Source organism: Mesoplodon mirus (genome assembly GCF_964341445.2).
Source record: "Mesoplodon mirus genome assembly, contig: HAP1_SCAFFOLD_1003, whole genome shotgun sequence".
Classification (NCBI taxonomy): Eukaryota; Metazoa; Chordata; class Mammalia; order Artiodactyla; family Ziphiidae; genus Mesoplodon; species Mesoplodon mirus.
This window is the reverse complement of record NW_028295047.1, coordinates 72,834-93,753: the sequence shown is the minus strand read 5'-3', so window position 1 is coordinate 93,753 and position 20,920 is coordinate 72,834. Positions and strand designations below refer to the sequence as shown.

At 49.2% G+C, this 20,920-nt stretch overlaps 1 protein-coding gene across 1 annotated transcript in view; it reads left to right on the top strand.

The window, feature by feature from the left end:
* Nucleotides 1–15,114, top strand: part of LOC309797806 (BCL-6 corepressor-like) — a 28,836-nt gene extending 13,722 nt beyond the window's left edge. The window contains exons 8-15 of the mRNA XM_082646214.1: nucleotides 3,892–4,137; nucleotides 5,403–5,584; nucleotides 5,833–6,066; nucleotides 10,949–11,115; nucleotides 12,267–12,412; nucleotides 12,848–12,925; nucleotides 13,084–13,240; nucleotides 14,665–15,114. Of these exons, the coding sequence (XP_082502340.1) occupies nucleotides 3,892–4,137; nucleotides 5,403–5,584; nucleotides 5,833–6,066; nucleotides 10,949–11,115; nucleotides 12,267–12,412; nucleotides 12,848–12,925; nucleotides 13,084–13,240; nucleotides 14,665–14,956 (1,502 nt within the window). The 3' untranslated portion in view covers nucleotides 14,957–15,114. The remainder of the gene's footprint in view (nucleotides 1–3,891; nucleotides 4,138–5,402; nucleotides 5,585–5,832; nucleotides 6,067–10,948; nucleotides 11,116–12,266; nucleotides 12,413–12,847; nucleotides 12,926–13,083; nucleotides 13,241–14,664) is intronic.
* The last annotated feature ends 5,806 nt before the right edge of the window (nucleotides 15,115–20,920 follow it).

The following is a 20,920-nucleotide window of genomic DNA, read 5'->3' as shown; positions in this document are numbered from 1 at the left end:
CCCCAGATGATTCCGAAAGCCCCCTCCCCCCACCGCCTGCCTCCAATCTCAGACCGACCGACGGGTCTCTTCCTGGAGCACCCGGGACATGGCCCAGTGAGCCATGAATCGCCACCATGGGAGGGCAGGAGAAGGGGTGGGGAAGGTGAGGGGCTCCGTTTGAAAGGTTGGGGCAACGGAGGTGGGTTCCCCACCCACCCTCTGTCTTGTAGAGACGTGGGGTTTGTAAATAGCTGGTCAGGAAAGGTCACCTGAAGGGGCCACTGTTCTTACCGCGGCCTCCACGTCCAAGGCCCAGCAGGTGTTCATTCCATTCAGCTGGATATGAATGGGCCTTCTTGTTCTTGGGCCATCATGTCTTGAGCTGATATGGGCTCAGGTCCTTCTCATGGGTGTCGGTGTGGCCGAGAGCCGAGCTGTGAGCACATGGGAGCTGGGGCGGGGATTTGGGGCGGGCAGGGGTCCCAGAGAGGGTCCAGGACGCCTTCAAGATGCCTTCCCCCTTCTGAGGCAGCCCCTACCCATGGAGGGCCCAGGAGCTTCTAAGGTGGTGGGTGCTGTTTGCGCGGCCTTGGTTGTCCTGGTGCGGGTGCATCTTGTTGCTAGGGGCTTGTTTAAAAAAGAAATTAACTTGAAAACACAGTGGCCGAGATACTCATTTATTCTTTATGATCACATGGGTGGCTGAGTGAAATTTTTATTTTGGAAGTTCACCAAATGAGTTGGGAGGTTCCTCAGACTTGGAAGTTCATCACTAGGAACCCTCAGTGGCATTTGAAGATGGGGCGGGGCAAGGAGGCATTGGTCCCTTCCTTCTCAAACTTGGAGTAACCATCTCCCTTGCCAACCACTTGGCTGGGACAGGCCTAGGACCTGCTCAGTGGCAGTGCCTGGCCAGGAGCTGGAGGAAGCCTCAGTCGAGGGGCTTCATGAAACTTCTTTGCTCAGGGAACTTCTCTTCCAGCTGAGCACCTGCACGTGTGTAAACTCCTTTGGAACAGAGGCCCCTGCACTCCTTGTGTAGCGGGTGTAACTTTGAACAAGGTTAGCCCTGACTGGAGGTGCTATAGTTAAGCTACAGAGAAGGGGATTTTAATCCTGGGGAGCCTTCCAGCGACTCAGAACCCTCTCACCTCGTTTAGGCCTCACTGGGCATGGCTCAACCGTGGTGAGGGTGCTTTGCTGCCACAGTGACTTGTAAATGTTGCTGTGGTGATGCTTCTGTGAGGTGATGCTATGGTACAACCATAATGCATTTGGGATATAGGTGCTGTGAGTCATAGGACCATGCTGCAGGGACCACGTTCACATCTTGCTTAGACTGGGTGACCAAGGGCACATGGCTTCCCACTTTTAGAAAGGCCAAAAGTAGCAATGATGGCAGAGCCTGGTGGTTAGGATCCCCGTGTATCTATTTATCTCCCCATCTCCTTTGCCCTCAAGGGTCATCCTCCTGTGGGTCGTGGTTAGAACAGTCTTTGAGAAGCTCCAAGTGACACGGAGCCTCTACCCCATAGCTGGTGGCCATGGGCATCTTGGGCAGTCGGGGTGGGTGTCCTTCAGGGTTATTAGTGGCCTGGGTAAGGTCACACTAGCGTAAGGTCTTGGGGGGCCTTAGCTGAGGGGAATTGAGATCTTTGCCCTAAAAGGCTCCGGGGTTGGGGGAAGGGTGGATGGACCTAGTTTGGAAAAAGAAACTTTCAAATTGGACATGGGGGTTCTTAAGGTAGCCCTTCCATTCCTCCATGGATGCCCTCCCACGGAGCTTTTAGGGAAGACTGATTGGACCAGATTGGACCCGAGAAGTCCAATGGTGTAACCAGCAGGGCTCACCTCTTAAAATTTCCTACATTTCAGGCCTGAGATTCAGGCTGGTCTGAAAGTCTTGGCATCTTTTGGTTAAAGGGATTTTTCCAGCCTTTCTCTGTGCTGAGCCCGGCCCGTGATTATGAAGCCCACCCCTGGAGGGAGGCTAGCAGTAACATTCCCACTTTACAAGTGAAGGGGGCCGAGTTGTAAAGCGGCGCCATTCCTGCCCGAGTGTTTAAGAGGGTCACAGAGCAGCCGGAGTGAGAGTTACAGCACGCCGTCTTCACCGGGCCTGCGGTAGCCTGGGCTGCATCACCCGTAAGCACAGGCCAGGAGTTTGGGGTTTCTCCTGCTGCCATGGCAGGAGACCCTCGCGGTTGGGGTGATTCCACCATTCCGGCAAGAGTAGATGGGGATCTGCCCCACCTTGGGATACCCTTGGAGAAAAGCTAAGTGTGTTCCACCATTGAGAGCACAGGTCAGGCTAGCCCAGGCCAGGGTGAGGTTCATCCCCACAACTGGCTGCCATTAAATGCTGGGAATGCCCCCAAGAGAGGCTGATCAGGGGACCAGCCGGCTGGGCAGAAGTGGGAGTGATACTTGAAGTGGTCTAGGGAGAGGAGGAGGAATGCGAGCAGCATGTGAGGGGTGTGTCCATGATTTCATCTAGAAAAACGGGCTGTGGGAGCTTAGCTCAGGTGTTAACGAAATACCAAACTCATACACCCACCCCCACCCCCGGCCGGTGATGGACACAGGGTCATCTTCGGGGAACTCTTTTTTTTTTTTTTTTTTTCTTTTTGCGGTATGCGGGCCTCTCACTGTTGTGGCCTCTCCCGTTGCGGAGCACAGGCTCCGGACGCGCAGGCCCAGCGGCCATGGCTCACGGGCCCAGCCGCTCCGCGGCATATGGGATCCTCCCAGACCGGGGCACGAACCCGTATCCCCTGCATCGGCAGGCGGACTCTCAACCACTGCGCCACCAGGGAGGCCCCGGGGAACTCTTTAACAGCACAGTGATCATTATGGAATTCTTTGTGTGTTAGAAACAATGTGACTAGCAAAGCAGTTGAACTGTTGCTTTGGCTAGAGCAAAAGTGAGGAGTGATGTTAGGCTGGGGTGATTGGAGGAAAAGCCCCAAGTGGATGCTAGATTGAGCAGAGGGGGCAGGAGCAACACAGGCGGAGCTGGGGTGTGAGCAGTTCAGCCCTGCCCGCCACATCCCCCCACCCCACCCCCATGAAGGGGGTTGGAGTCTTGTCTTTGAAATGTCCTTAGATGCTTGTTGCCTGGGAAGGAAGGCGTGGAGACGTGCCAGGTGGGTGACTGGTGTCACTGAGGGCCTTCTTCCTAGACAGGAAATAGGAGCAGCCCCTCGATGGCAGTGAAATGCTTTTCCCCCCACGGGTGTGGAAAGAGGACAGACGGACTTGTAGCAATCTGGTTGAGTTCTTTGAAATTGCCCTTGACCCTTGTGTGTGCACCAGGAAGCCTTTCCTTTCCCTTTGCCAGGCTCCTCTTGCCTTGGTCTCCCCAGCTTCCCAGCCTCCCACCATTCTTTCCCTACCCTTTTTCTTCACCCTCGCCCCTGCTGACCCAAGTGAACATGGGTGCTATGTCTGTGTAGATGGCAGTTGGGGGCTATTTGGTCTCTTGATGACATCAGCCTTTTTTGTTGACTAGCAGCTGTTTCCATAGTCATTTGTAGCTCTGCCCTGATTGGTTGGATCTTACTGTGAGGTCACTCACCCCCCCTTTAAAAGTAAGCCACCTTGGAGAGTTAAGCAGTTAGGGAGTGATCTCACATGCCTATAGAGGGATGGTGTAGATGCCTCACCTTGACCCTTGAAGGATGGATTGTGAGTGGGCTACGCACCTCATTTTCTGCTTTCTTTGCTGGTTGTGTTCAGCTGTCCTTCCTTTGGGACGTCTTTCTGAGGGTTTTGTGCTTCCGGCGTGTGAGGCCCCTGGTCTCCAAAGGGGGGTGCGTCTGTTGGTAGCAGATTGCCTTGGGCATGGGGGTCCTGCCTGCTCCTGGTGACCTTTGTTCCCTCCTTTCCGGGTTGTCTCCCCTCCCCTAGGGGAGTGTTATGATGGAAGCAAACCTGACCCCTTCGAAGCCCCAGAAGACAGTGATCTTCCTGAGGACATGGACACGGAGCCCCCCAGAGAGTCCCCCGCCGACCAGGCGGCCCCGGACGCGTCACGCAGCCCCACCCTCAGGCTGAACAGAAAGCGCAAGGTGTCTGGCAATAGGAACCACACTGAGACCACTGTGCTCCCGGAGGACTCTCTGCTGAAAGCCAAGCCGAGACGGGTCTCCAAAGGTGGGCTTGGTTTCGCTTCGGGCCCGCAGGGCACCCTACGGAAGTCCTGGAGCGGAGCAGTGGAAAGTTCCAGTCCCACCCTGGATCCCTGGGGGGAGCCACTCACACCTCCCCACCCCCCACCCCCATCCCACCCCCCACCCCCCCAAAGCCAGGTGCCAGGGCTGGAGCCCAAAGGTGGCCAAAGGCAAATAGGCCCCCTCCCGAGACTTGGTGACAAGTTCCAGCCAACACAGTGACCACACCCCTCCCCTCCCCCACTCCTGTTAGTGATGTGTACGACAGTTTGTTCCCCGCCCCGGGGGGCTTCTTCATTAATTTGTAGTTATTTCTCCATTAGCTGACTGGCCTGAGAGGGAAATGACAAACAGTTCCTCTAACCATTTAGAAGAGCCACATTATAGTGAGCTGACCAACCTGAGGTGTGCATTGAATTAACAGGGCTCCATCCCAGAAAGCAGCGCCGCTTGCTGCACCTTAGAGAAAGGCGGGAGCAGCAGGTGTCGGCAGCAGAGAGCAAACCTGGCCGGCAGGGCAGGACGGAAGTGACTCAGGCGGTCCAGCCTGCGGTCACCCCCCAGGGCAATAGTATCTCCAAAGAGAAACCTGGCAGGAAAAGGGCAGAGGGCAAAAGCAACAGAAGCTGGTTGGAGGAGTCCCTTAAATGCAGTGACAATGAACAAGGTACACACGGGGCGGGGGGCGCTCCTGGAGGGTGGATCACCCGCCCTCTGTGGGAAGCGGCCCTGGAGGGGACCTGAGCGCCATCCAAGTTGACAAGAGTAGCGTGTGGCGAGCGGGGAGTTTTCTTCATGAGGTCCTTTCAGCCTGCACACTTCCTTATGGAATGGACAGTGAGGCGGGAGCTCGACTTCCTGGGCTGCTCCTCATCACCCAGCCCGCAGCTGGGCAGGAAGGGAAGTCTTGGGTGACCCCGGGCGCTTGTCAGTGCCCTCATTCCAGCCTCAGGCTGTCGCCAGTCGCCCTGTCCCGAGCACCCAGGCCCCCCACGGGTGGGGACGGGAGCGCACGAAGGGCTGGCTTCTGCCCTGTCTTGCGGCCCTTTGAAGCGACTTGCCATTTGGCGTTTCGTGGGTTAGCCTATTTGCCGGTTGAATGTGGGATAATTAAAATATTAGTGCTTTGAAAACATAATTGGCGTATTTTTAAAAACTGAATCTGCTCCAACGATCAGTGCTAACAATGGGCTTTTCTTTCCTCACCGGCTACAACTGTGTAACGCCCGCTGCTTCTCCCCCTGACAGATGTGCTGTGCATGGACGGAGAAATGGATCGGCAGCCTTCGCCCCTGCCGCAGAAATACACCGACAACAGCGAGAAACCATACGCGAAGCGACCGTGCAAAACCAAGCATTTGATCCCTCAGGAGCCCAGGCGGGGCTTGCCGCTGCCAGGGGACTCCTACGTGGACAATGCGGATGGCAAGGTACCTCTTGCCCCTGGCTCTCCCCCGCCCCCCGGGCCTGTGCAGGCACATCCCGCCTGCCTACTTCTCTGCTTCTGGGGACAAAGCTTTCCTTTTCCTGAACCCCTCCCCCAAAAATGTCACTGCCCCTTCCTAGGGGACCTGTCTCCTGGGTGGCGGTGAAGTTTCCAGTGAGTAAAAATGCAGCCCCTTCCTCGCGCCCCGCCTCCCTCAGACAGAGAGGAGGAAAAGTGCTTTCCTCCACTCAGGAGCGGCCTGAGCCCAGTTCCGACTATGATCTTTCGCCGGCCAAGCAGGACCAGAAGCCCTTGGACCGTTTGCAGCAATTGTTACCATCTTCCCAGGTCTCGCAGCTGACATGCTCAAGCTCCCCTCCAGAGACCACCCAGTCCCGCCCGATGCCACCGGAAGCGCGGAGACTTATTGTCAATAAGAACGCAGGCGAGACCCTCCTACAGCAGGCCTCCCGGCTTGGCTACGAGGTGAGCATCCTTGTGGGTGCCCCGGATCAGGATCCGCCGGCTGCTGCTCCTTGGGTGGGGGACACACTGGCTGGGGATGGGGGGCGGGTCTCAGAGCCCAGCCCCCTCCACGTGGCGGACTGGGCTGGGTGTTCCAGCAGGGTGTTTGCGTTGGCCCCACTCACACTGCGGGCTCTTTGGTGGCTTGTTCAGTCGTGGTGTGAAAAGAAAGGCAGGCCTCTCTGATGTTCCGTTCCCGTTCAGGCAGGTAGGCTGCTTCGGCCAGTCCGGCTCACTTATCTCTGATACAAAATCTGACCTAACCCAGGGCTTGGCGACCAGGGGAATTTTAATGAGCCTTTTGGATTCTGAATAGCAAGAAGGAGAGTAGTTATTAGCTCTACTAACTTGTGCTGTTTGGGGCAGAGTGATGCCCCTGTGGGGTAGCGGGTGGGACGTGTCTGTGCAGAGTAGGGGTGGGAGTGGGGCAGACCTGAGCAGTCTCTTTCTGAGAGGGCACGGGAGCCGAGGGCTGATGGGCGGGGAGCAGGGGTTGAGCCTTGCACAAAACTCCCTGTCCACACTGCTGTATCCCAACCCAGCACGGCTGATGACAGTGACAGCCTCTATTGCTAGAGCAACACAGAAAGAGAGCTGATATCTGCCTAAGCCCGTGTGATCTGTAGTAACTCCTTTCACCCTGTTAACATCTTCACTTGGGAGTAACGAGTACTAGCCCACTCTCGGATGAGGAAACTGAGCCTCAGAGGGGTTAGCTGATCCCCGTACAGGTAGCAATCCAGCAGTGCTCCACAGCCCACCACGCTCCTCAGCAAGACTGGCTCACACTGGAATTGCCCTTTTTACAGTTCAAAACCTCTGTGAGACAGATGCCTCTCGATGCCCTGTGCAGTTCCCCCACCATACTTGTCAGTAGCAATTGTGATGTGATAGCCCACAGGGCAAAGGCATTTTTCTGTGCTGGCATCAGCCCTCTGGGAGTTGAATGGTGACAGTAAAACGCGGTTCAGCAGGCTGAGCGTGGAGGTGTGGCTGAGCACTGGGGTGGCAGGACCCAGGCTGGCCCGGAGCCCTGGCGCCCACACCCTCAGCCAGCTCTGTGCCCCTGTCCCCCGTCTCCCGTCGTGTCCCCCCACCCCGGTCCATAGTGCCGTGAGCCCTTGGAAGTGTGCCTGCCTTGGCCCTAAGGCCTGACTGTGGGTGGGAAGTTGGAAGCACTAGGGCTATGCTTAGTTTGGGGGTGTTTTGTTGTTGTTGTGGGTTGAATGTGCTGTTGTGTATATCTACACGTCTCTTGGAGACCTCTCCATTAGCTAGAGAGCACTTTGTGGTAGTTAGCGCAGTTACTTGCAGGTGAAGTCCAAGGAGCACCCAGTTGGTTTCCCAAGAGCTGAGAGCGGGCGCCTAGGAGGACAGAGCAGATGTTGCACATAGTGTTGAGCTAGACCCCCTGTGGTTGAGAAAATAGTCTCCTTGCTTCCAGCAAACGCTGGAGGTGGGGGGGAGACCCCTAACCCCAACTTTTGGGTTAGGGTTGAGAAAGTAGACTCCCGCTTCCAGCAAATGCTGGAGATGGGGGTGGCGGGGTGCTGCTGCACCCGCCGTGGAGGGCGGGGCTCCGAGCCCCACCTGTGAACTTGGCATCATTTCCAGCAGCCTCCCTTTGGGACCAGAGACGTCAAAAGACCCTCGTTGGTCCTCTAAGACAGTTTGCATTTTGGTTTGGTGGCTCTGAGGCCTGGACCAAGGGGCACTTGATCCATACTTTTTTAGGCTACCTGGCCTTTGATTGCACAGGAAGCCTTGGGAATGTTTACGGTGGGATTTGTTTTTTTCTTCAAATGTAAATTTCAATATGTAGATTCCACAGATCACCAGTGTTGATGCTGAACATTGTGACAAGTAGATGAACGCTTTCAACTTTGAATCCAACTTTCTGGGATTTCTCTGGGCAGAATTTTAAATGTTGGGCTGATGGCCCAGTTGGGAGATGTGGCAGCTTCAACCTTTTAAAATTGAAGGACAGTTTGCTTAAGCAGATAAGGGTGTGGTTTGGGAGGGTTTTCCTGAAGTTTTGTCTTCAGCATTCTTGGTTATTTTCTTCTGCTTAGCCAAAGATACCATGTGCAGTATAAAGGCTGTCTGAGCTTTATGTCATGATAATCTGGTTCTGGAAGTTTAGAAACACACTCTGGCTTCAGATCCGCGTTAAATAGATCACTTGTGTGGCCAAAGACCTCAAACCATTCCCTCCTGGGAAAAAGGCTTCTATTTCTTAGGCTAAAACGCCCGTGTGCAACCACATGCTTGTGCCTTTAGCGGTGATGATTAAATTTTCTATGAATTGAGTAAGTCATGTTTTTTTAAAAAGTTAATGAGGCATTTAATTAACTAACAACGTCGGGCTTATGGCCTTTATGGTTACATTTTGCAGGTAATGGCATTCGGCTTATAGCCGCTGAACAGAGAGCTGTCCGACAAAAGCAGTTTGACTTTGCTTGGGAATGGCTGGGCTGCCCTTCGGACACTCCCGTTTATTTCTAGCGGAGAAAATAAAACCAAGGAATGTGTTGCGTCGACAGACCCGCCCCGCCTCTTCACCTTTCAGTTAGAGAAAGTGTTGGTGGCGACGGTTGCCATCCATTTAGAGGCCATCACCCTCTTAGCTAGGAGAGTGTAGTTAGCCCACTTGACCCCCAACAGAGAAGGCCTGTGGGATGCTCGTCACAGCTGGATTGCATCCCTCTAACTGGGGCCCTCTTGGGCCTTTTGAACCTTCCCAGCTGACCAGGTACCAAAGACCTGAGTTATAGGTCTAGTACTTCATGTTAATTGAACTTGGGGTTTAATATCTCTGGGCCTCAGTTTCCAAGTGTTGAATGAGGATAGTACTACCTTCCTTTCCTGCTATCTCCTGGGTTCCTGTGGGTGACAGAAGACGTCCTCATCTGGGGGAATGGGAACCACTGTGTAAACAGTGGGATCAACGTGGTTGAGTTAGGACAGCCCGTGGCAAAAAGTCTGACCTGGCCGTGGGGCTACTGCTGCCTTTGCTGCCATCTTCCAGGAGAAGAGAGTTGACTTACCCACCAGCTTGGACGGCCTTTCATTTCTAGGTACCCTTGAATCTGCCCTAGTAGTGATGAAGGTTTCCAGGTGAAGGCCATGATTGTCACAGCAAATAAACCCTGGGTTGAGTAAATTGATGTGTGCACAGCAGTTGGTGGCGTTCAGAACTGATCCCAGAGCCACGTGACAGGGCCTCTCCCTGGCTGGGGCACACAACTCATTAGCTTGCAGCCGTCCACTCAAGTCTGGCTAGTGAGGGCCTGCTAAAAGCGCAGCAGCTTCATGCGGTATCCTGGATACCAGGGCTCGGGGCAGGTGGCCTGGGAGCCCAGAGGATTGTGGACTTTCTGGCAGGTTGGGATGTAAACGGAGAAACGCATTCGTGGGCGTGCCTTTTGTCTTCCTCCTCTTGTTTTGGAAGGGAGCTGCTGCAGTGACCCGAAGTAACAGGGCACCGATGGCCAGGTTTACCAGCATGCCCCATTGGGTTCACGTGGTAAGCAAATGGAACATTCTAGTTCGCTCCCAAGTGAGTGGTCACCTTTGATTGGCGTGTCCTCCAAAGGGCATAAAAGGTTTTACAGAACCCATCTCGCACTTATGGGCGGCTAGGATGACGCCCTTTTTGGGTTTAACAGATGAGTTACCTGAGAGATGTCACAAGGAGGCCTGTTCTGACCCCATCGCATCCCCCCTTACCCTGCAGACCATGTGTTGGGCCACATGCACGTTGTGCCTACTCCCAGCTCTCAGAACCTGCCGGCTCTCTGCTGGGCACGACTTACCCAGTATAAACAGTATAACGTGTTTTCTGGTGGCAAATGCTTTCAATGTGTCTGAAAACTTTCTTAAGGTAATAAAACATTGAATAAGTTCCTGCTCTGCTTACTGGGAGTGGTTCATATTAATATTTTAACAAGCCAAAGAAAGAAGGTTAATAACAGTGATTCTAATGCACAGTGTTGACACAGAACATCTCCGGGGTGGGGGGTGGGGCGGTGACCGTTTTATTTGATTCTTGAAATGTGGAGGTTGCAGCCTGTGGTGTATCAGGTTCCTGTCATTAACTTGGGGCAGAATCAGTCTAAAATTTTCATATTTACTCGAGAGGGTGGAGTGAGGCAAAATAGAGGGTGGGGTTATTGGAGGCATTTTGTGTCATTCCTCGAGGATGGAGGGAGAGAGCTTCTCTTTAACTCTACTTAACGTACAGACAAGAGCATCTGAGGCCCAGGTTCTGATTTGGGGTCTTAACAAGGGGCGCGAGGATGTAGCTGACCTGGGTGTCCCTGCTTCTCTAAGCTGGGGAATGTTCTCCGGCTGATTTAAGCTCTCTTTAAGTGTTGGTCATCCATACTTTGATCTAAACTTGTGTTATCGTCCACTGCCACTGACCGAACAGACCCATCAAGTGAGAATGGTCTGTGCTTGGCAATGTGTCATCTAAGATGTTAGCAGCCGTGACACCTCTGTACTGGTCACGTCGGCCCCTGGGCTGAGGGCTTTCATCGCTATCCGAATGCGTCCTCTCAGCAGCCCTGTGGAAGCTTGGAGAAGTTCAAGGGTAACTTGTCCATGGCCAGGCCAGTGGTGCAGCAGAGCCTTAGACAACACTGTCTGCATCTCCAAGCCCTTCTCACGCACTCTCGCCCCCCAGCAGGATGCCTGCCGCCTGCCCGTGCCATGGTGGGCTTTTGGCCCCGAGAATGTATGCCTTTGAAAGTGGGCACCGCCAAGCTATGGGGAGGTCACGCTTACAAGGTTCACTGTATCGTGGTCTGATGGTATCTCCTCTCCTCTCCTCTCCCCGTAGGAAGTGGTCTTGTACTGCCTGGAGAACAAGATTTGTGATGTGAACCACCGCGACAACGCGGGTTACTGTGCCCTGCACGAGGCTTGTGCAAGAGGTTGGCTCAACATCGTACGACACCTCCTTGAATATGGCGCCGATGTCAACTGCAGTGCCCAGGATGGAACCGGGTCAGTGGCGGTCTTGCTCTTGGCCTGGCCCTGCTGGGGCATAGGCAGTGGTTCTCAGGGTGTGCGGGGAACCCCAGAAGGAAAGATGGAGAGTGAGTGCCATGTAAGCACACTGGTGGCGGAGTCCTCTAGAATGGAATCGGACAGATCTTTCTGGCGAATTTACATAGAACTTTAAAAGTCTGTGACGCTCTTATGGACAGAAGTCCCTGAAAATGTTGAGCCTGCATGAATAATCAGGGGTGTTCTCTTTTAAGACCCTGGACTCTTCACCAGCGTCTGTTGAATCTCAATCTTGAACATATATGTGAGTTGAAAGTTGCAGGAGTACAGACAGGTCCAGTGGCAACTGGCTTGATAGGACCTGCCGTGTCCACCCACATCCCCGGGCCTGGCCCCCACTCTGTCCTTGACCTCGGTTTATTGGCCAGAGGCCCAGGTCTGAGTCAGCCCAAGCATCTTCCCGGTTGTACCTGGGATGCCACCACGAGGCAGGGCACTGGGGCTTTCCTGACGGTCATAAAATGAGCAAAACCGTAAGGTATTTGGTGGTTCATGGTTTCCAAATAGCATCCTTTCTGGATGAGACTGTGGACAGTGTTCCTGACCCCAGCGGACACGAGCAGGAGGACTCTGTATCCTCCTGAGAACTCGCCCTGCCTGTCGACTGCTTCTGGGCGAGAGGGTTGATCACTCATCTCCAAATTGGTTTCAGGAGAGGTTCCACTTTGCCCCTAGTTTCTTTTACAAACTGCACTTTTTGGGTTTTGTTTGTAATGGTGTAACAATGGCTTGTCGTATCTGCTTCCGTGGTGCTGGGGTTCTTCCCCCCCAGCCCGCCGTATGTTACCTTCTTACAGTCTGTCACTATTTAAGTTCATTGGAAACGTTTTCATCATGGCCTGAGTTCCTCCTTGGGCCATGCATTAAGAGAGATTTGCATTGAAGAATTAGGCCTGAGATGGTCCCTTCACCTGTCCCGTAAAGGGTTATGTGTTGAAATAACAGAGTAATTTGTCGCAGCGACCGTACACTCACCTCCTCGGTGAAATAGCGCGCCTACGAGGCTTGGCCACACACGCTCGATTTTGCCCCGTGTCCTTAGAAGCAAGCGTCGCGTGCACAGGTGTAATCCCCCGCACCTCTCCTAGGCCTCTCCACGATGCTGTCAAGAATGATCATCTCGAAATTGTCCGCTTGCTCCTCTCCTACGGTGCTGATCCTACCCTGGCTACGTACTCAGGTAGAACCATCAAGAAAGTGAACCACAGCGAACTTCTGGAGAAGTTCTTAACAGGTACGGCAGAGGTCAAGACACGGTCTTGTTCAAGCATCTAGACGGTGACTTCACAGCCTTTCACCTGGGTTCCCCCTACCCCCACCCCCCGTTTACTCTAAGTGACCCTTTACTGGGAAAAGCGGCCCAACGTTAGTCTGTCAAAGAAGAGATACATACTTTGAGTTTTGCAAGGTGGGGGGCTGGAAAACTCTTAGCTAGCCAGGCTAGCTTTTGTTTGGCAGGCTGGGGCGGTGAGGCGGGCAGTCCCTCAGGAAGGCGGGTGGACGCGTGGGGAGGTTTCAGTCAGATACCTGGAGGCGTGTGCAGTGGGACTTGTCAGGAGGTGACACCAGCCCCAGCGTGAGATGTTCCCGAACTCCAGCAGCATTTGCCTCTTACCAGCAGGCGTTATCTTGTTTCTTTTTCTCTCTCTCTCTCCCCTTCTCTCTCCAGACTGTTTAAATAACCTGCAGGCTCCTGACGACGGTAGCCCCGGTTGCTCTTCGGAGTTCTCTGGCAGCTCTGTGTGTGGTGAGCAGCCTTGTTCGTTTCAGTTGGGCTTGTGGGGGTGGGGGTGGTGCTGTGAGCAGGACTTGCTTGGGAAAGAATTTTTCCAGGGTCCTTTTTGGCAAACAGCTGGAATCTTGCTCCAGCTTACTGACCTCTCTCTTGTTTGTCCCTCCGTTTAGAACCAGATGATGAAAGTGGTTACGATGTTTTAGCAAATCCCCCACGACCAGAGGACCAGGATGACAGCAACGAGGCCTATGGTGACCTATTGGAATCTGAATTTTCCCAAGACCCCCTTTTGCCGTGTTATAACGTCCAGGTGTCCGTCGCTCAGGGGTGAGCGTGGCCAGCGTGTGGTCGAGAGCCAGCCCAGCTGCTCTGTGGGGTGGCAGGAGTTAGAAATCCCCTTCAGCAGATGAGGGTGGCTGGGTTGGGGGGTGAGTGAATTCCTCACCAAGTGTCCACCGACCTCACATAATGCAGTGGAACTTTTCCAGAAAAGTTTGGGGGGTGGGAGGGCTCCCCAGCCAACTGCCCTCATTGGAACACACCCCTAGAGCCCAAAGGACACGGGAGTCAGCGACTGCAATTGCAGTTTCAGTCAGTAAACTCTTGGGGAAGGGATCCTCCCCAAACGGCTACCATAGGGGCCTTCCAAGGCGCGTGAGGTCCACGGGACGATACTGATGTGTACCCTCTTCTCGTATAAGATTAGAGAAAGCCGTATGTGGCACCTGGGATCTTATGTGTCTTCAGATTTGCTTAGATCGAGTCTTGTCCCCACGGTCGGGCCACTGTGCCCCATGACCAACCCTTCGGAGTGAACACATCAGGAGACCTTGCTCTGCTGTGTGTTGACCCCGGTGCTTAAGGAGTAGCATCCTCCTTGGACTCTGAGGCTGGGAACGTGTCTGCCTTTGTGGTGACATTCTGTTCGGGATAGAGATGATAAAGCGTGGCAGGGTATCAGGAAGGATTGTACCACCTCCCTTCTCAAAATCCTCACTCCCGGCAGCATTGAGGGGCGGGTTGGAGGTGTGGGAAAGGAAAGGAAAGCCAGGTGACCTCGAGTGTTTCTCATGCTCTCTCCGTGAGGGCCGGAGGAGAGGAGAGGTCAAAGAGGTGTTTGCCATCTCCCTTGGGTTGGCATACAGACTGGTTTTCCCTAGTGACTAGAACGGGGTGCACTTACTTGGAGAGGGGTGACCTGAGTTGTGACCAGAGCCAAGGCAGCACTGGGGTGGCCTGCAACGAGGCTCATTCAGGGGCGCTGCTCCTGCTTTTGTCTAAGTTGGCTGATCCGCCCTAGGTGGCCTCTTAACACATGCACATGAGTCCAGAGTTCCCCCGCTAGAAGTAGATCTTCCGGGCTTCCCTGGTGGCACAGTGGTTAAGAATCCGCCTGCCAGTGCAGGGGACACAGGTTCGAGCCCTGGTCTTGGAAGATCCCACATGCCACGGAGCAACTAAGCCCATGCGCCACAGCTACTGAGCCTGCGCTCTAGAGCCCGCGAGCCACAACTAGAGAAAGCCCGTGCGCAGCAACAGGCCCAACGCAGCCAAAAATAAATAAATAAATAAAATTAAAAAAGAAAAAGAAGAAGAAGTAGGCCTTCTAAGGACAGTGAGAAGTGGGGTGGGGGTGGGGTAATCAAAGTGGAAGTAGCAGGCCCTTTCACCGCCAGGAGACGGGTAGTTCGTAGTTGGGAGCGCCTCTAATTTTGCCGGAAACTCAAACCACTGTCCTTTCTCTTGTGTAGGCCTCGTAACTGGCTGTTGCTCTCAGACCTGCTCAAGAAACTGCAAATGTCCTCCTGCATATTCCGCTGCAATTTCCCAAATGTGAAAATCGTCACCATCGCGGAGGCCGAGTTCTGCCGGCAAGTGTCAGCAAGTCTCTTATTCTCTTGCCCCAAAGACCTGGAGTCCTGTAATCCAGAAAGTAAGGAGCTCTTAGATCTGGTGGAGTTCACGAACGAGCTTCAGACTCTGCTGGGCTCATCCGTGGAGTGGATCCTCCCCAGAGACCTGGACTCAGACGACGACTGGTGAGCTCGCCGGGGCCCGCCGTGTACAGTGTGTCATGGTGTTAATCCTTGTGCATATGTGTCCTAATACGACTATTTCTGTAAAGAAAGGACACTATGAGACACGACTCCAGTCGGAAGGACTTCAAAACATGTTTTTTTCTTTTTAAAATTTTAAGTCAGTTTTTATGAAGTTATTAATAAAGTTTCTTTACTTTTCAATGTACACATGCTTCGGAATATGTTTGTTTTTACTCGGAACAATTGTTTCTTTTCTTTTTTAAGGAGAAAAAAAAAAGGCAAAGGAGCTCCACACTTTGACTTAATTTCATACAAAGCTCCGACGACAGAGGCCATAACTGTTGAGAGTTGCTTTTGGGGCAAATTAAACCAGTAAAATTTTAAACTCTTCCTCCATATTAAAGGGATTGAATAAATTGGCCACTTTGGTGCACCTGTGTCCTGCGAATTGTCCAGTTGGAGATGGAGGTTTAGAAAGTGAGTTTCAGTCTTGTTTAAGTCTCTTCCCATCAGACTGGTCTCTTGATTTCCTACACACCATGTTACTTCCTGTCTACCTTGCCTTGGTGTTGTTCATGCCTGGATTGTCTCCTGTACCTGCTCAAACCTTGGTCTATTCTCGTTTGTACCATGGAATTTTGTCATGCTGGATACTGTCAGAACTAATTTTACTTAAGTTTGCGTTAAGGTGCAAAGCACACGTTTTGTATATTTTCTGTTTTTTGTGTTTGTCTATATTTTATGGTTTCGCTTCAAGAAATATTATGGGACGGGAAATAGCAAGATGTAAAGAGCAAAAAAGTCATCATTCTCTTTCAATTGTTAGAACATCTATCTGCAATCATAATTATGATGCACTGTGGTATGTGTTAAAATAGTAAATACATGTAACGTCCCGTAGGAGAAGCAAACTCAGTGGTGTTGGTGAGGGTGTGTCATGGAAGTAATCACAAAGCAGGTGACTGTTGGTTGGGGTCCTGCAACATTAGTGTGCCTTCCCTGTGTCCAGTAGTGGTCTGGAGGGGTCAGGAAGCCTGCCTTTGAATTTGAGGGAACAGAGGGTTTGAGGTCCTCTCTCTTCTCTTGCTCTAGTACACTGCATAGCAGCAGTATACTGGGTTTATAGTTGACGTTGAAATCGCTGATTGATCATTAAGATTGGGATGTATCTTTGGAAATGAAAATAGGAAGAATCGTATGCTTTTTCTTTTTTTCCCTATATCTGAAAAGGTATGTAGTACTTTGCTGAGTGGTTGGGAATAAAGTTTGCAGTATTCAGTGTATTCAGTTTTAGTATCTAAGTAGAATTAAACTGTTGCTGTAAACTGGAATAGCGCTTTGTTACTGACAAGTTTTAGAATGCATCTGTTCGTCAATTACCTGTTTGGGAAGATTGTAGTTAATGATTTTGAGAATGTGGCTATAAACTTGCAACTGACTCAAGAAAAGCAAATAAGTCAAGATTGACAAATGTATAGGCTCTTCATCTTATTGTGTGTGTGGGTTTTTTTTTTTTTCCTTTTAGTTATTTGTCAAGGTATAAAGAATTCTATCACACGTAAGACAAGTTAAGTAAACTTAACAGGGTGTGTTCTGACATGGCATGGAGCAGATCACATGGCCTAGATCTTAAAGGTGATTTTATGTTTAAACTTTCATGAAAACATATGTGATTGAAACACATTAATATATTGATACAAAGGGCAGTTAATTTTTGTCTTTTGTGTGTGTGTGTGTGGTACTGTTGTGGCCTCTCCCGTTGCGGAGCACAGGCTCTGGACGCGCAGGCTCAGTGGCCATGGCTCACGGGCCTAGCCGCTCCGCGGCATGTGGGATCTTCCCGGACCGGGGCACGAACCCATGTCCCCTGCATTGGCAGGCAGACTCTCAACCACTGCGCCACCAGGGAAGCCCTAATTTTTGTCTTTTGATACATGTGAGCGTAGCTTTCATTTTGCTGAAAGAATATGACCAGTTTTCAGTTTGGGATTCTACCATTTAGTAAAGATAGTCCACTTAATTTTAGAAATAAGAGATTTAATATATAATACCTAATAATACTTTTATGTATGTTTTTTTACTGAAAACTTTTATTGTAATACTGTGAAGAAACTATGCCATTCTAGTCTTCAAGACTTAAATGAATCAAGTGTTTATTAGCTGTTGTAGTTTTTAAACTAATAAAAGTCAGTACGTCAGCAATTTGTAAATACAGTTTTTAAAATAATGCCTTAACAACTTTACAGTGGTTATAATGACTGTATTTAGGCCTAAAGTTAGTTAATAATTTGACATGAAGGCTTTTTAATAGTTTGATGGTGCAGATCAGGGATAGGTAAACTCTGGCTGGTGGGCCAGATCCAGCCCGTCGCCTGGCTTTGTAAAGGAAGTTTTTCTGGAACAGAGTCGCACCCATTGTTTACATGGTAGTTGTGGCTCCTTTCACCCTACACCAGTGGGGCAGAGTCGTTGCAACAGAAACTGTATAGCCCACAAATCTGGAAATGTTTAAATTTAGATTTTAAAAATTGAAAAATTCTTTGAGCCTATACAGGGCAAGTCCATTGACCCCTGAGGTAGAAAACAGTCAGGAACTTGGGTGCGGAAGCCAAATGACCTAGGTTCAAAGTCCCTTTCTCCCATTTCATAGCTAGTGACCATGGGCAAATCACTTAACCTCTATGCCTCATTATGAGGTTTAAATGCACTTATTTGTATAAATAGTGCCTGGCACATACTAAGCACTGTGTAAGTGATTGCTGTTGTTTCTGCTTGGAGCTTTAATAAGTTATTGTTAATAGAAAAACGACACTAATGATTTTCCTTTTAGAGTAACAAAGGCACTTTGAGTCTTTTACTTTTTCAGGAATGTAATAAGACTTTTTTCATTTACAGTCAGTGTTCCCTGTTACCAAAATTTACTTTATGAATATAAAGAATTCAATGTCTTCAAGACAGTACTTTTGCTTAAATGTCAAACCATTATTTCCCCAAGGCACATCAAACTGGCTCTGCATAGTCCAGGCCTCTAAAGCTTGTGTGCACACCCTAGGTAGCATGTGAGATACATTTTGTAAATATAGTTTTTTAAATAATGCTTGAGACTTCCCTGGCGGTCCAGCAGTTAACACTATGTGCTCCCAATGTAGGGGGCTTGGGTTCGATCTCTGCTCAAGGAACTAGATCCCACGTGCCTGCCATAACTAAGAGCCCACATGCCACAACTAAAAGATCCGGCATGCTGCAACTAAAGACCCGGCACAGCCAAACAAACAAACAAACAAATAAATAAATCTTTATTAAAAAAATAAGTAAAATAAAATAATGCCTTAGGAGTTAGGAAAAGAAAATATGAGAACATTTTTACCTTTGTATTATTTTAAAAAATCTGTGTAGTTTATCATGTACATAAATACTGTGTATGGAACTTTGTGTATATAATTTGTTAATAAATAAGATGCATATTAAAAAGTTTTCTTATGGTTTGCCCAGTGAGGTGTTTGGAGGCCATTGGAGGACAGGATGATGAAATATAGGGCCTCAGCAAAGATGGAATTTAGAACCAATTCCCTGACTTAGAAGATAAGGAAAATAATTCATAGACTGTAATTGAGTTGTCCAACTTTATGTAAGTGTTCAGAAACAGGAAAAACAGTGGCTAGAATCTAATCACTGACCGAGCAGAATCTGGGTCACTGGACTCGTAAACCAGAAGTGACTGTTGAATTTCTCAGGTTGATGCTCCTGGCATATATGCTTGATCTGTGTGTGTGTGTAACTCTCTGACATAATAAGCCATACTCAGGCACACCCTGTTTCCTTATTCAAGCATCTTAATTTCATCCCATTAAATCTTTGAAGTATCAGACTACCAGAAGGCATGAAGAAACCTGGGCTGAGAGTCTTCATTCCAGGAGACGTGATCTTGACTGCATGGCTGGTTTGAGGCGCATCACTCTGAACTGCAACCCGCTCATTGGTGACCTGGGTGCAAGTGCTTTGGCAGAATCTCTTAGTGAGGATTTATGGCTTAGAGGGAAATTCTAAAATTGAAAATATTGAATTTTTAATATGCTTAGCTTTTGGCATGATACTATTGTGATAGGTTTTTTTAAGCCTCATTTTACTGATAGCTTTTATTTTGCTTTTACACTTTCTCTAAGAGTTGCATATATCCTTTATAGAAAATACAGAGTAACAAGAGAACAATTACCTATCATTTTAATACCCAGATATAATCACTGTTCATTTTGGTGTATATACTTTCAGTCTTTTTTTTTCTACAAATATATATGTACACTTAGGGATTACAAAAATAGAATTGTAGTATACTTGCTATTTCATATTCCTGCTTTTTTCACTTAATGATGTATCATGTATGTAGTATTGCGTCGTATTGATGTCCCATAGTTTAATCAATTCTTTGCAATTCTATTTAGACAGTTTGCTTTTCCCTGTCAGAAACAATGTGAATACGTTGTATATACATCTCTGTGTCCATCGGGATTACTTCTGTAGAATAAGGTACTACAAGTGGAATGACTAAGTGTGACATATTTTTAAGACATTTGATACACATGGCCAAATTACCACCCAGAAAGGCTATGCCAATTTGTAGTCCACCCCAACAGTAGATGTGAAGCCTGCCTCTCACAAACACTGGCCTGTAGCACTTGTAAAAAAATGTAAAACTACAAAAATGAGTACCTCTCCATTTTCTATGCAAGTGGGATTACTCCCAATTTTATAACTTTTTTCAATTAATTTAGTATGAGCATTTTAGCAAGTCAGTAAATTTGCATCTCCTACATCATTTTTTGTGATTGTTCAGTATTCCATTATATGAATATGCCACAGTGCACATAGCTTATCCATTCTTGTATATAAGCTTTGTCCAGTTTTTCAGTTACAAATAGTACTCTGATATATATCCTTACCTATATCTCTGACTGTTTCTTTTGGTTAAATTCTTAGAAGAGAGTTGTTGGATCCAAAGGGTATAGACATTATTTAAAGGCTTTTCTTACAGAATCTTGGCTTCATCTGATAGGAGAATAACCACATTTTGTTTTATTTTGTATTCATTTGATTGACTGGTGAGGTTTACTGGCTGTTTGTATTAATTTGGCTATTTGGTTAATTATACCCTGTGTCCATTCTTCTGTAGTGAGAGTTTGTAAGGGTTGTATCATATCCTGTCAGATCCGTATGTCTGACTTGCTATTTCTGTGTGTCATGGGGGTGTTGAAAGACTCCAGTTATTTTAATGTGATGGTCCACACAACACTTAAACAAAAGACTCATGATAGTTTCCTTTCATGTAATATTTTTTAATCCCTGTGCTTTAGTGATGATCCCTTTGGTTTAAATGAGTAGGTTGTTCAGCCCCAGAACTACTAGAATTCATGATCAGTTTTTCTGGCTTTTGTCTGACCTTTTACTGCGAGGGTTCTTGACCATCATACTTTCATGATAGGTTTTTAGTATGTATTCTCTATTCACACATTGTTGAAAGTTTTTATTATTTGTATCCTCTTAGACTTGTCTTTTTTTCCTCTAAAACTAACAGTTATTACATTTCTTCTATTTTGTTTTCCCCTTTGAACTAGTTTCAAGTGTGATTTGGAGCTGAAGATCATGATCAAAAGAATGCAGTGCATTTCTGAGCTCCACCAGGTTTTGCTTGTGAGGTTTACATGCCCCTGCCGCCCTTGCTAATTATGAACTGAGATTCATTTTGTGATGCTTTTTGCTCATAGGTTATATACAGTTATTCTTCAGTTCTGTAATTGTAAAATATGTTGTCTGATTTATTGGTACTAAAGCCAGGGTTATTGCACATCCAAGAAGAGGTTTTTAAATTGGATTATGCATTATGTGTGTGCGTATATGTCTCTGTTTTTTTCCATAGCCAAAATTACAAACCTGCCATGACTTGTCTTGTGTAGGACTCTTCCACACGTGAGAA